Source organism: Chaetura pelagica, unplaced genomic scaffold (genome assembly GCF_000747805.2).
Source record: "Chaetura pelagica isolate M959 unplaced genomic scaffold, ChaPel_1.0 scaffold12, whole genome shotgun sequence".
NCBI lineage: Eukaryota > Metazoa > Chordata > Aves > Apodiformes > Apodidae > Chaetura > Chaetura pelagica.
In genome coordinates, this window is record NW_009952801.1 from 6,746,321 (window position 1) to 6,759,949 (window position 13,629).

At 42.9% G+C, this 13,629-nt stretch overlaps 1 protein-coding gene across 1 annotated transcript; it reads right to left on the bottom strand.

Annotated features, from left to right (window-relative positions):
* Positions 1-6,172: 6,172 nt before the first annotated feature.
* On the bottom strand, positions 6,173-6,742 carry FERD3L (Fer3-like bHLH transcription factor). The gene has a single exon (XM_009994959.1). The coding sequence runs from the start codon at positions 6,740-6,742 to the stop codon at positions 6,173-6,175; it is 570 nt and encodes a 189-aa protein (XP_009993261.1).
* Positions 6,743-13,629: the final 6,887 nt, after the last annotated feature.

A 13,629-nucleotide genomic window follows, 5' to 3' on the forward strand; every position in this document is an offset into this window, starting at 1 on the left:
TGGGGCCAACCCACATTTCTCTTTGGAAAATGTTTCCCCTGCATGGCTGCAGACAACAGATGGATCATATGATCTCTGCATTGGGAAAGATGGCATAATTCTGGCAGACTGTCAGTTAAGTGAGGGGAGCTGATTTCAGATCCTCATTAAGAAAATATACAACCACACAGAGTGGACTGAATGGCAGAATGTGATCACTGGCGCCAGCTTTAATAGAAACTGTAGCACACTGTTGCAACATGAAATCTGATGTGCTGTGGCTGGATCTAGCTCTACTGGGTTTTGTGTTCATTTTTCAAACAAATGTGCTTTAAAGGAGATATCCTTTGTATTGCAAGGGCCTGCTGCTAGTCAGGAGAGAGGAGCAGAGCAATGGAGGGGTAAAAGGTGAATTCAAAGAGCCACCAGTTCTAGCCTTGGTTCAGAACATCAGGGCTTTGTTGGATCTTCCCTTACCCTTGCAAAAGTTTCTGCGTATTGCTGGTGTATTGAAACTTTTCTTTATATTTCTAATCTCTCATTGTATGTGTTAGGGTGGATGCTTTTTGCAACTGGCATGTTACCAAGAAACACCCTGTGGAGACACAGAAAGTCCCTTTCCCCTCTTTAGGGCTCTGGGAGCAAGGCCCTGGGCCTCCTTTGCATCCAGTTTTCCACAGAGAGGCAGCCCTGCCAAGCACCAAAGAGCTTGAGTAGGAATCCCGGGGCACTCTAAAATGCAGTCTAGTTTTCCAGCAATACTGGCTGTGAGCAGGAAGTGCACTGTTATCACTACTTACAACTGAAAAGTAAACAGCTAGTGGAGCCACACACCTTGGTTTCATCATCAAAGATCAAAATGATGGCTATGCATTAAGGTCACAACTTTTTAATGCCTTTTGTTTCAGCAGTGACCTCCAAAAAATCATAATCTTGATCACACAAAAAGTGAATGATCCTAAATTACTGGTTTTGAAAGTCTTAGTTAAGCTACCTTTTACCCAGATGAGAGACATTATCTGTCCCAAATGAGCTTGAAATGTTCAAGCAGTGATGGTATTTGCTGTGGTATATTTATTCCCATATCCTTTGTGCTAGTCACCACTCCTTCCTCTGATAACTGTAAATTTCAAAAGTCAGAGTTCATTAACAAAGTTAAGGACTGAACAGTAAGTTAACAGTGCTAGAAAAAGCAAGCAAACAAACAAACAAACAAAAAACCACAACAAAAAAACCCCATCTGAATTAACCTCTCCTTTTTGTCTCCATTTATTTATGGTGAAGATGCTCTGTGCACAGATTTCCTCTTTGCTGTTGAGAAAATCTTAAAGACCACTACATTCCCTGGAACCCTGGAAGGATTTGATCAAGACAAGATAGAACTGGAAGTAAGATTGACAAATATTACCTTTTCTCTGCTTTCAGAGCTAAAGAGAGACAGTTAAACCAAAGCACAAACAGGTCTAGCATCTCAGGGTGCCTGATTACTTTTGTTTTAGAATAAAGCTCTGTGTGACAATAGTGAAGTCTGCCCTTCTGCACGACAATGACTCTATGTAGGAACCATTCAAAATCTTTCTGTGTAGGAGGATATGGTCTGAGTCCTGGTTATGGCAGTGAAGTCTTTGAAAGCAGTATAAGGCACACTAAGGGACATTAAGATACTATAATGCACACAACAAATTGAATACTTTAAGGTGCTTAGATGTGAAAATTGATTCACATGAGAACTGACAACACAAAAGTGAAGATGACAGGATTGTTCCCCTTCTTTGTCCTGTTTGAAGGAATAGAATGCCAATGGCATCCTGGGGTCTATGAAATACCCTGAAACTAGGGTATAGAAGGGGAAAATAGAAAATCTGGATGAAATACACGCAATTTTTAAAATATGTGATCTGCAGTTCTAAAAAGCTAACATTTTAAGGCAACTGCAGTTGGATATTTTTATTTTGTCAATTATTTTATTCTGGCTGTACTACTGTAATGCATGTTAATTTCAATATATGAGAAAGCATTATTTTTGGAGTAAAGTTTAAGAGGAAATAAACTGAACTGATTATTTTTAGCAGCTTTTAAAAAAAGACTTTTTAAAAAAATTGTACTACAAAATACTATATACAGCATCCTCATAACTGTTATGTTGTATAAGTAGTAGAAAAAGCTTGGCTGTCATTGTTGCAGATTGGTAGTATTCAAGCCTAGTAAAACCAACAAATTCTTACAAAAATGGGGGCTCAGCATGTACAGCACTCACATTTTAAGCCTCAGTACTTCAGCTATTTTTAATTTAAATTAAAACCCAGAATGTCCCAGGTCATTGAAAGGAACAAAAGAGCTCCACAGAAAATCTCTTTGAGAAGCACCACCGATCTGAAGGAGAATAAAAATAAATAAAAAACGATTTTCCACCACTCCTGTTTAGTAACCCTATGACTTAAAATACTAATATATCTTAAAGTGTGTAAAAGGGGGGGGAAAAAAAAAAAAAAAAAAAGTGTTGTTGGACTAAGACTTTGCTTATCAAGTTTCATCCTGGAGGAAATTTTTATAGCTGAGTTATAAACCCTCAACACTAGAGTGTTTATAATGGAAATGCTGACAAATGTGATAATAAACACCAATCATGGGGCTATAGTAACTGGTCAGAATGTGGATGCAGGAGTCTGTAGTGCTATCATAATATTTTGTTCTCTTTCCAGCACTAATTTGCTTAAACCTGCTTTCAGATTGAGCAGCTGTAAAACAAGATCAGCCTGACTATAGATTGCAAAATCATTTGATTATTTATACTTCTCTCAGAAAGCTTGGAAATGTCTCTCAATTATGATTTCATTTAGGCTTATTTTTTGGTTTACATGTCTGAATACTAATCGTAACATGATAGCTTCAAGGGAGCTCAACTTTATACCAAAAGGCAGCCTTCAGTGGGCAAAGAGAATATAAACAAACTCGCCTCAGACCAAGATCTAAAAATGGGCTATGATCAAACAGCTCTATGGCTTAAAAAACCCCCTTATTATCTTTTCCCAGAAGTAATTGACACTGTCGGGTTTTGTTCTTAATGCAGTGATAATAGCATGGTGCTTTGGGGAGTCCAAGGACTACTACTGGCCTTAGCCGTGGTGGCAGCAAGGTTTCTGAGCAAGGGAAAGGCCTTTCCAAAGAGTGAGTGACATCCCAGCCTTCCTGAATTTAGAAGCACTTTTGCACTCACTTCACTAGGGCCAAGGGTTCACTGGCTTCCCAAGACTGACACACTGTTTTATTGTCCTGTGACTCCACAGACTAGGATGCAGCTACCTTGCATTAAGAAGAGGATGAGAGGAAAAGGCACCCCACTGTCTTGTTATTTCAGGGAGAGGGGATTGCACTCCAGCAAGAAGCTTGTCTGCAATATTTCCATAATTTGTTTGTACTCTCAGCAGACTGAGCTTCCAGGACTTCAACACATCCACATGGGCCAAGTGATGGGTCAACATGGTATCTCCCTGTTTTCATTGAGCTCTTCATGGGCATAAAGACATGCTTTAGTTTTAACAAAGGTCTCTAAGAAACAAATTGCATCTGGACTACTCTTCTGATAAAACTTTATCAGTTTTGGAGAAGCATGAAAAAACCCGCAACACTAAAGCCCCCTTCCTTGGGTTTTTAGCTCCTATAGGTTAATGTAAGGCCAAGAGACTCCTCCAAAGTCTTTGACAAAATGCATCTAGATACTTTATCTGTGCTTCTTGTATATTGTTCTCATTGGCTTATATCATGACTACATTTTTACTTTCTAATGTTATTTCTAGAATCAGTAGCTCAAATAAGATTGTGGAATGTGGAGGAAGAAAAAAGTATTATTACTGCTCTGTATTGCTGCTGCAAAATTTGCAGTAATCCATTAAAAATCAGGTTTCGTAATGCAAGATCTGGATTTTGATTTGCATTTTAAAATAAAATGTAACATTTTTTCTCTGCTTTTCCTAGTCTTTAACATAAGTATGAAAAAACCTTAGATCTTGTACAAATTCCAAAGTTTTGTTATTGAACCAAGAACAGAAACCTAGTAATTTTTAAATTCTCTGTTACAAACATGCTTACGTTAAGAATGTCTTAAGACTCCGTGTACTACTGAGTTCTAGTTATCCAGTAACATGAGGAAGAAATGGTATGAAAATATATATTACCATGTTGTGGAAAGCACAGTTGTGTAGAGATCATAGAGAATTAGTGCTAAGAAGTGAATATAGACTTGCATATTTTATTGTCCTTAAAAAAATTGTCTTCAGTGTTTTACTTGAGACAGTGGTAACAGTTGCATATATCTGGGTCATGTGAACTCTTGTTGATTTTGGAACATAGTTTATTCTTAATTCTTTTTCTAATTTTATTTTTAGAAAAAAAAATATCAAAAAACCAACACCAAAACCAACACAAACCCATCTGAAGAGGTGAAACACCCCAGTTTCTTGTAAGGATCCAGCTGTGTTAACTATCCCATTGCTTCTTGGAATAAAAAGCATTCTGACAACTGGAGAGCAGATGCAATGTGTGGAGTCAGGGAGGTCAACAAAAACAAGTGGAAAAAGAAACCAAGCAAACAAGTGAAAAGAGGAAGAATATTAGAATATTAATGAAGGATATTAGATCACTCATGACAATACTAAAATGAATGAAATGAGAAAAAGAAGTCACCACAGCAGCTGATGAAACATGAGAGAAGAAATCAAAGATGTGTTGGGGTAGGATTTAAATCTCAACCATACCAGCCTGAATCCCAGGTAAATCTTGATTTCACTAATATCACAGAGAATGTATATATTGGAGATAAATGCTGACCTGAGAAGTCACGCAGAACCAGTGCCCTGGGTGGGACATTTCCTCCCAAGCTGAACGCGGTTGAACAATCAGGTCGCTGCCCTTCTGCTGCAGACAGGGAGAGAAATCCAGGTCTTTCCCTGGCAGCGGCGAGGGAAGGTGCCAGCAGCAGGGAAAGCCGGAAGGGAAGGAGTGGGGCAGAGACACATCAAGAAAGGCCGGGGGAGCTTCTATGGGAGATCCCCGGACCCCCTGCCCCACTCCCAGCCCGGCTACGGTCCCCGCCTTGGCTGCCGCTCCCACTAACAACGGGCTGCGGTGCATTCATTAGTAGACAACGCAAAAAAAAGAGAAGAGCGATCCGCAGTGTACCCTGTGCCCATCCCCAGGTTACGGCCGGCTCGGACTTCCTCTACCTTCCCGCTTCGGCTTTTCACAGTTTACTTATTTATTTTCTCTCCTTGAAGGAATTAAGCATAGAGGGGAGGAATGAAAAAACCAAACAACAAAACTAAAAATCTGGCGAGAAGCAAAAGGGCTTTCTGTGAGCTCTCCAACATGAAAGCCCTCAAGTTTTGCCTCCCAGACGGGCACAGACGCCCTCCCAAGCCCGGCCCCTCCGATCCCGGGGAGGCAGCGCCCCGGCCCCTCCGGCGTCCCCGGGCAGCGCCGGGCCCGGGCCTCCTCCGCCAGCTCCTGCTCGGTGAGAGCCAGAGCGCCGAGCCGCCCACAGGCAAGGACAGAGCTAGTCCAGGGAAGAGAATCGTGACAACAAACGGTTGTGTCCAGATGTTCCACTTTGCTGGCCCTGTAACACACGGCATGGACTTGGCAGGCGGGATTTCAAAGAAAAGGGAGTTGTTGTTTATTTTAATTTATTTATTTATTTATTTATTTTAAGCAGAAAGCACTGGTTAAAATGCACACACCGAGCTTTTCCTAGTCCCTGGCAGGCAGCTCGGAAGACAACTGGATCCGGTGGAAACCTTCTCCACAAACAGGAACAGCTCTGCTTGCCCCGGCCGAGCCTTTCTCGAAAGCAGCGAATTGCAAACATTTTAAAGCACGCAGGAAACGCAACACAAACCAAAAGGCTTTGCGCCTGCATATCTTTACCTTTCCTTTTTTTTAAAAAAAAGTATATATATTAGTAAATCTACGCATATTGAGTCTCTCCACTCCTCCGCTCCTCCCCCCGCCCCCAACGCACCACTGCCCAAACACTCTTCGTTTTTGCTTCCCACACCTACATGGTCCTGGCTGCGATGTGAGAAGCGAAGGCAGGAGCCACGGCTTTTCGTCCCGAGGGAGAGGCGACCAGGGCCACCTGCTCCGTGCCGTGGGTCGTCCCAGGCCCCGGCTCCGTCCCTCCGGGCCCCTGCCCTCCCTAGCTCGCCTCCTGCCTGCTGCAGCCGTCCAGGAGCTCAGTCATGAAGGAGATGTACACTATGGCCAGACGCAATGTCTCTATCCGGGACAGCCTTTTCTCGTAGGCGAAGGTGGGCACCTTCTTCCTCAGCTGATCAAATGCCTCGTTGAGGTTGAACATCCTCTTCCTCTCCCGTATGTTGGCAGCCTGGCGCTGGGCGTAGGTGATAACCCGCTTTCTCCTGGGTCTGTCCAGAAGGGAAGCGCTCCGCATCCTCTCTTCCTCCTCCTCCTCTTCTTCGTCTTCGGGGTCTCCATCTCCGAAGGCAGCCAGGGGCAGCCCTCTAGCCATCCCCTGCCGGACCGACAGGGCTCTGTCCCCGAAGGGAGGCCCAGGGGTGATCTCACAGAGTCCAAGGCTCGGCCCAGCCCGGGGAGGAATCTGGGGGGAGCCCAGAGAGAAGTCGGCCACGAAATCCAGCACCGAGGCGCCCAGCAACCCTTCTGGGCAGGGCACTTGTGGGGCTCTGCCGTGCAGCTCATCCAGTAGTCCCGGGTGCTGGTGGGCTGGGAAGAGGCTGGCTGACATCTTACTTCAGAGTGGGCTTAATCTAGTCCCCCATCCTCAGCCCCAGCGGCGTTAATATTTATAACCTCCCGGATAACAGGATTAGCAGGGCTAGAAAGAGCGGCTGTAAAATTTCTCGCCGTGATGCTGATGAGAGGAGACAGGCAGCCCCTTCAGGGACGCGTGGATTCTCCCGAGAGAGGGGTGCCCAGCGAGTCAATCCTGTCACAGCGATCAAGGACAGTTCCTTCTTGGCAAAACCCTCCGCTCTTACCTGCTGAGCACTTTTGTCTCTTCTTAAACACCCGCAACCAAACGATTTTCAGCCTCTTTAAAGCCCGCAGCCGCAGAGCCGGGGCTCCACTGGGCTTGCTTTCCTGCTTTCTGTCGGGATCTCTGAACCCTGAGAGCCAGCCTGACAACTGATGTCAGGCAAGTGCGTGTATGCTTTTAATGATGTCCTGAAGAGGGGACCTGCACGCAGAGGGTCACCGGGGAATGTTTACCCTGTATCCCAGCGCAATGGGAGCTGAATGACAGGACCTCCATTAGCCTAAGTAAGCATTGTAGGGGACCCGATATTGCATTCCCAGTTGTAACTGTTGGAATCGTTTCTCCGTTCCCCCTAAATCCCCTTCAACTAGAGTTCAAACATCTTTCCAGTAAAAGGCTGCTTCGTAAAGCTCATTTCGGTTCAGGCAATTTCAAAGCACTTGCTTTGAAACTCCTTCCTCGTGCCCACGAGACGAGGACAAGTTGGCCCCACTCAGGGCAGCGGCTGCTCGTACAACTTTGGTAGAGCCGTCCCGGTTCCCGGGGGTGCGCAGAGGAATCAACCTGTCTGCACGCACTGATAACTCTGGATACATAGCTCAAAATACCGTGAAATGCATATATAAACACACCCGTACACCCGACACCGCTGAATACCTTTCTTGGATCAAAGTTTCATTGGGGATGGACGCTAGGGATTGGTTTGCTTTTGTCTTGGGAGGCTGGAAGAGGTTAGGGGTTGTCTCTTCACCCTCCCACACCGGAGGCTCCCTCTAAATAAACAGCCTGGCCCTGGAAATCCCTGGCAACGTCAGACACACTCAAGTTGAAGCGGATCGATTTTCTTTGGCACACGATTTGTGCCCACAGCTCGTTTAGGAGTGGCTGCCCATCAGTCTTGCGCTGCCTCCTGAAAGCCTGATCTTCGCCTTTGTCACGCATTGTTGCCACTCCCGCTTTGGGGCTAATTAGTCTCTAATTTCTAAGGGGATTTCAAAACCCATCAGATCAAAGGAGGCGGGGTGGGGGAGGCCGAAGGATCCAGCTCCCCGAAAATCCTTCCTTTTGCCTAAAAGCCCGCAAACATTTCCGACCGCGGACCGGGATCTGCCGTGATTTACAACGCAGTGAGCCAACTACGCGTCCCCTTTTCCCGGGAAAGTATGCCGCGGGAAAGATACTTCCCAGCTCGCCCCGCCAGCCACCCCCGGCTCTGAGGCTGCCGGAGGCGCGGGGTGGGCAGCGCGGTGGCTGCGCGGAGCGGCGCGGGGGCTGCGGAAGGTGAGCGGACGCGGAGCTACATTGGACAGCTCCGGGGCCGCGGAGGCTGCTGGTTGCCCCGCGGCGACACGGCGGGGACCCAGTGGCACTGGGGGAGCCCGGCGGCCCCGCAGAATTGGGGGACGTCCCTCTCTTCCTGCGGCCTGACAACCCTCATCTCCCCTTTCTGGGTCACCGCCACCATCGCCACTGCCGTGGCAGTGATGGGCGGCGTGGTGTCCCTTTAATGATTGAATGGCCTGCCTAAGGCTAAATAAAGACCAAACAGGGGGAAGCCTGGTTTTATTCGTAACAGCGCGAAGAGTTTTCTTAGCCAAGAGGGAGAGCCGCTCAGAGACGTGCTTTTAATGACAAATACAGTTCATTAAAACACCTGATGAATTAACTAATAAGGCAAAGAGGAGCCGTAAAACATCTGCGAAGATGTTAAGAGACTCACTACAGAGCATCCAAGGGTAAGAGTAAGCTCAGGAGCTCTAAATGTTATATAAAAACGCCGGCTGAACGAAAGACCAGATAAATATTTATGATCGGTCTGCAAAGGAATGTAATTGATATGAGCTCCTTTTTGGTGAGGTGGCAAGTATTTCGTTTAAAGACATAGAAGGATAATTAAAGGACAAATGTCAGCTAAGATGTGTCACCACGGATTGCAAAACTTTCGGGGAAATAAAAATACTTGAGATAATGATATAAACGAATGGAGCAATGTGGCATAGTCAGCTGTGTGTCAATCTTCACATGAATTTCCCGTCTTATGAGAAACCGGCTGTTAAAAAGAGAATCAAGCAGCCCTTCACCACGGTGTCTGCAGAAAGAATCTCTAGCTCCCATTTCTAGTTTCAGATTTTTGCAGGACACAAACTACAAAGACAGCCGGAACCAGAAGCGTTGTATATTGCAAGACGGTAAAGGAAGAAGGTTGTTGAGTCAGTAGCCCATCACAGAGCGATATGACATAAGGGATTAACGCAGGATGTGCCTATCACTGAATCCTTAAAGGAAGCATTAAAGCCAGGACAAAGCAAGGGCTGGGGGGTCCTAGCAGAAAATGAAGACTTGTAGCTAAGGTGAATCCTCCTGTCAAACAGAATCATTTATTTATTTATTTATTTTAATTGCTTCTTTGTTTCCTGGTTTTGCCCTCTTATTTTTGTGAAAATATTGATTTTTCTCTTCTAGTAATTGTTTTGCATTATGTAGAATAAGCTCAATGAGCTGCGATTTTAGGTATATTTTGAACATTTTTTCTACTTGGTCATTTGTATCACATTGGGGAAAGCATGGAGTATGAGTATGGTTTTATTTATTTATTTATTTATTTATTTATTTTTATTGTTGTCGTGCAGCATTATGCTGCATGGGACAGGTTTTCAGTGCATAGACAATGCAACAAAGTAGGAGAAGCAGGACAGACTCTCATAAGAGGCTGCTTTATACTCTGAAATCTTTTCAGGCCAGATTAGGTGCTCAAACGTGTGCTCTCGATTTAACTAAGAATACAGTCTCTTCAATTATTTTTTTCCTTCCTTCACCCACTTCTTATCCTACATTTTAATCTCACTTGTTTATTTTTTTTAAAAATTGCTCAAAAAGTGCTTACAGGTGCTGAGCACTGATGGCTACATCTTCAAGCTACTCTTCAACTGCTTGCGTAATTATTTTTATTTGGAAAAATCTATTATATGATTCTTGATAATTTTGTAAATCAATGTCTCTTAACATGTCTCCCAGTATAGCAAACCAAATATCCTTTGCAGTATCAGGTACAAGGAGAATGTGCATTTGAATTCACTATACTTCTGTGGAAATAGTGTTACTCCTTTTGTAATCTTGTGTGCTGAGTCCCTGTGCTGATAATTTTCCCCATTATCACACAGGAAAGACAACCACTCTGATGACATAGCATTACTGATTGGGATGTTATAGATGTTAACAGTGATTTGTACTTTACTGGAAAATTCATTGGAAGTGAGAGGTGATCCTGAGATATTGAAATTAGAGGGGCACCATCTGTCAGAAATGGCTCAGTAAGCAAGGAGCAGAAAGCTGCTGTCTACTCTAGAAACCACAAAAAGTTATGCAACAGAATAAGATATGCAACAGAAAAAGAAGTCTACACACTCTTCTTGTTAAATGGGGAAAATATTCTCTCCCTGAATTGATTAATTAATAGCAGAGATTTGCTATCTTTCTGAAACCCTAGCCTGAATAACAGAAACAGTTGTACTGTGTAGCAGGCCAGTGCTGTCTTTCTGAGCTTACTGGTGTTGAAGCTGTCTGGTATTGTCAAGCCTTGAAATTACAGTAATGGCCATGGATCAGGACCTCATTACCTCAAAACACAGAACAGCTCCTGTTCTGTTGAACTCACAGGTTGCAGTCCTGAAAGACCAGACGACATCAGTGCAGTATGTAAGTGTGGAGACAGGGTGAACTGGTGAAAGAATGGACAGAGTTTGGGAAATATCTTGTCTTGACACTTGCTCAGTCATTTCTGAAGAGGAAGGGACCATGGACACCACTGGTAAATTAATGCAAAAAGGAAGTTTTGAAGCAAATCAAGCTGAAGACTGGTTGTTTTGATACTAGAAGGATGTAGTGGTATTCAGGTGAAAGCAGAGCAAAATGTGATTGAATATGGTGTCATTGGAAGGGTAAAGGGAACCTCTGATATCTCAATGCATTATCCCTACAGGCAGGGTGTATCGGACTGTGACAGAGTTTATGTCCAGGTCATTTGTTAGGCTGAAGGAGCCCAAATGAAAAAGATTAGATGAATTGGTCAGTACTGTTTCAAGAGACTTGCAACAAAACCAGGAAGGAGGAGGCTACTTAAGTCAAAGCTAATGTAGACCAGTGGAAGCAGTGCCTTGATGGCTGAAACAGCTAGGAAGCCTTTGGTGGATGGAGATAGATGAAGTGCATGGAGATGAGAACATCATAACCTCAATTTGACTTCTGCAGGTCTTACAGTCTGAAATAATTTATTGACTCCATCAGTTTAAAAAAAATGGTTACAAGAAATGGGATCATAATATCTAACTGCTGTCTTTTAGCCAAACACCAAGTAATCATCAAGATACTCTCGAGTCCTGCAGAAATGCGAGCACCTGTAGTGAAGTCTGCAGACCACTTGGAGTCTGCCTCTTCTGATGGGCCATCTAAGGCGCTGGGGGATACTGGCTTCTAACTCAGCTAACTTTAGGCCCGTGGGATGAACTTTGGCCCCAGAATTAGCAGCTTATGAATCAACACTAGGGAAAAAAATCCAGTAAGATATATATCCAGAGTATGTGGGCAAAGACAATTGTATATATTTGGGTGCTGTGACTAGAACAAGAATCTGTAGGAATTCTCTGCAACCTTTTTGTTGTTTTTTTTTTTCTTTCCCTCCAAATACCTTACTGTATAGGCAGTATAAGAATTAACTATTGCTTACATTGGTGATATATATTAGTACCCTCTGCTCACAAAGCAGGTGAATTATTATGAATCTAGTGTAGCAACTAGTTCTGATCTTAGTATCCAAGCTAGCAGTGAAGCTAGAGCACCATAGTCTGGTCCCAGCAGTAATTTTAGGCACTGATCCTGTGTGCATCTGACTGCATGAGTGGAGCCCTGCATCACAACCTGTCTTTAATAGGACTCCAATTTGAATACAAGCACCTTCTTACACAAATCAGATTTCACAACTTGGTTCTCCCTGAAAAAAATGTGACGTTCAGTAACATCATTGCTCTCTGACACAAAATCACTAAGCAAAACTCAATATTTTGGGCAAAACCTAATACAACTAGACACATTCTGGCAGTAAAGTGTGATTCCTTACTGTTTATGTTTGTATTACACACGATTTGAAACGTTTAAAGAAACAACTGCTGATATTTCCCTATATGGGACCAAATGTCGAAGAAAAAGTTTGAAAGTTCAATTTTGGGTGAATCACAGACAAATGAAATGAATAGCTGTGGTTAGGGTGTGATGTGATTCATCATGCTTGCAAACTTTAACGAATTATACTTTTTTCCTTAATCATAACCTTAGGGGTGGGAGACATTGAGAACAGGCCATGTATTAAAGTTGGAATGCCAACCTTAACTTTGAATTTCCTGGATTTTTATCAATGTGCATGAAAAAATATAATGTTTAAACAGCTTCTTTCATCTTGATTTTGCTATATAAATACCATTTGTGGAAAATGGAATGTTATAAAATGTGTATTTTTACCTAGGAGTCTAGATTTATTTCCTAAATATTTATAACAGTACATTATAAAAATTAGTGTAGAATTATGTGCTAGAACATTAATTAATGCTTTTTTCTCTTCCACTTTCACAAGTAAAAAAATACAGGGAAATGTTAGATTGAAAGCTATAGTTAATTAAATGTCCTCTTCCCCAGGTTATCTTTGTTCCAGATTTGTCAGAGAATCCCTGAATAACAAGCAATCTCATCCCCCTATAGGGGTTTTCCCCAGGCTATCGAGGAACAAGTGTCAATTCATTTGAACAAAGGACATGGTGAATCACAGACATCCACATCTTTGCTTTTAAAATAGCCTCAGACCACAAGTTCAATTATGTACTAATTTTAAAAAGGACATACAATTATTTACTACTACCACATAGATCCAGGATCCTGGCTATGGCAAGTTTTGCTAACACTGGAGTAAGTTGTAGAGAGGAATATTATTCTCTTCCTCTGTCTTTTCATATTGGCTTCCATTCAACCATCACGTAGAATGGCCTAAACTACGAGTAACAGCACGTACGTAATACATTGGCAAAGTATGCAAATATATGACCTTGTAAAGGGGTAAACTGAAGAGAAGTAGGTTAAATTATTTGCTTTGTATTATCGACATATATTCGTTACAAAGCTAAGAACAAAACCAGTACCTCTGGCCTACTTGTTTAATTCCTTAATTGCTAGGTAATCCTGGCTCATGAACTCAGGGAAAGTCAAGTCACTCACTTTTGCTTTTAAAGCTAAACCTCTTTGGGATTATCTCATTTGTGAGACCAGATCCAGAGAAAATAAGTTAGGAATGGAACAATCCTTTTTAACTTCAGCTCTTGAAAGATTGAATAATTGGGCAAATCTATTTTCTTCTGTACTTTTCAGAAGTAAAAAAGGACTCATAAATATAATTTTACTTAGTTCAGGTAGAAAACCAGCGTTGTGAATTAAAACCTTGATATACAGTAGTAGATAGTATTCATTCACAGTGAGTGTCCTATAATGTAAAAGATTAGCCATGGTAGATTTGATTTACTCTTTATTGCTATGAGAGATTTTTTCCAGGATTTCTTGACTCATTCCTCTAAGCCTGTGTTGAAAGGGAGTTTCTT

Coding starts and splice junctions, on each gene's coding strand:
- FERD3L (XM_009994959.1), bottom strand. CDS start 6,742: ATGTCAGCCAGCCTCTTCCCAGCCCACCAGCACCCGGGACTACTGGAT.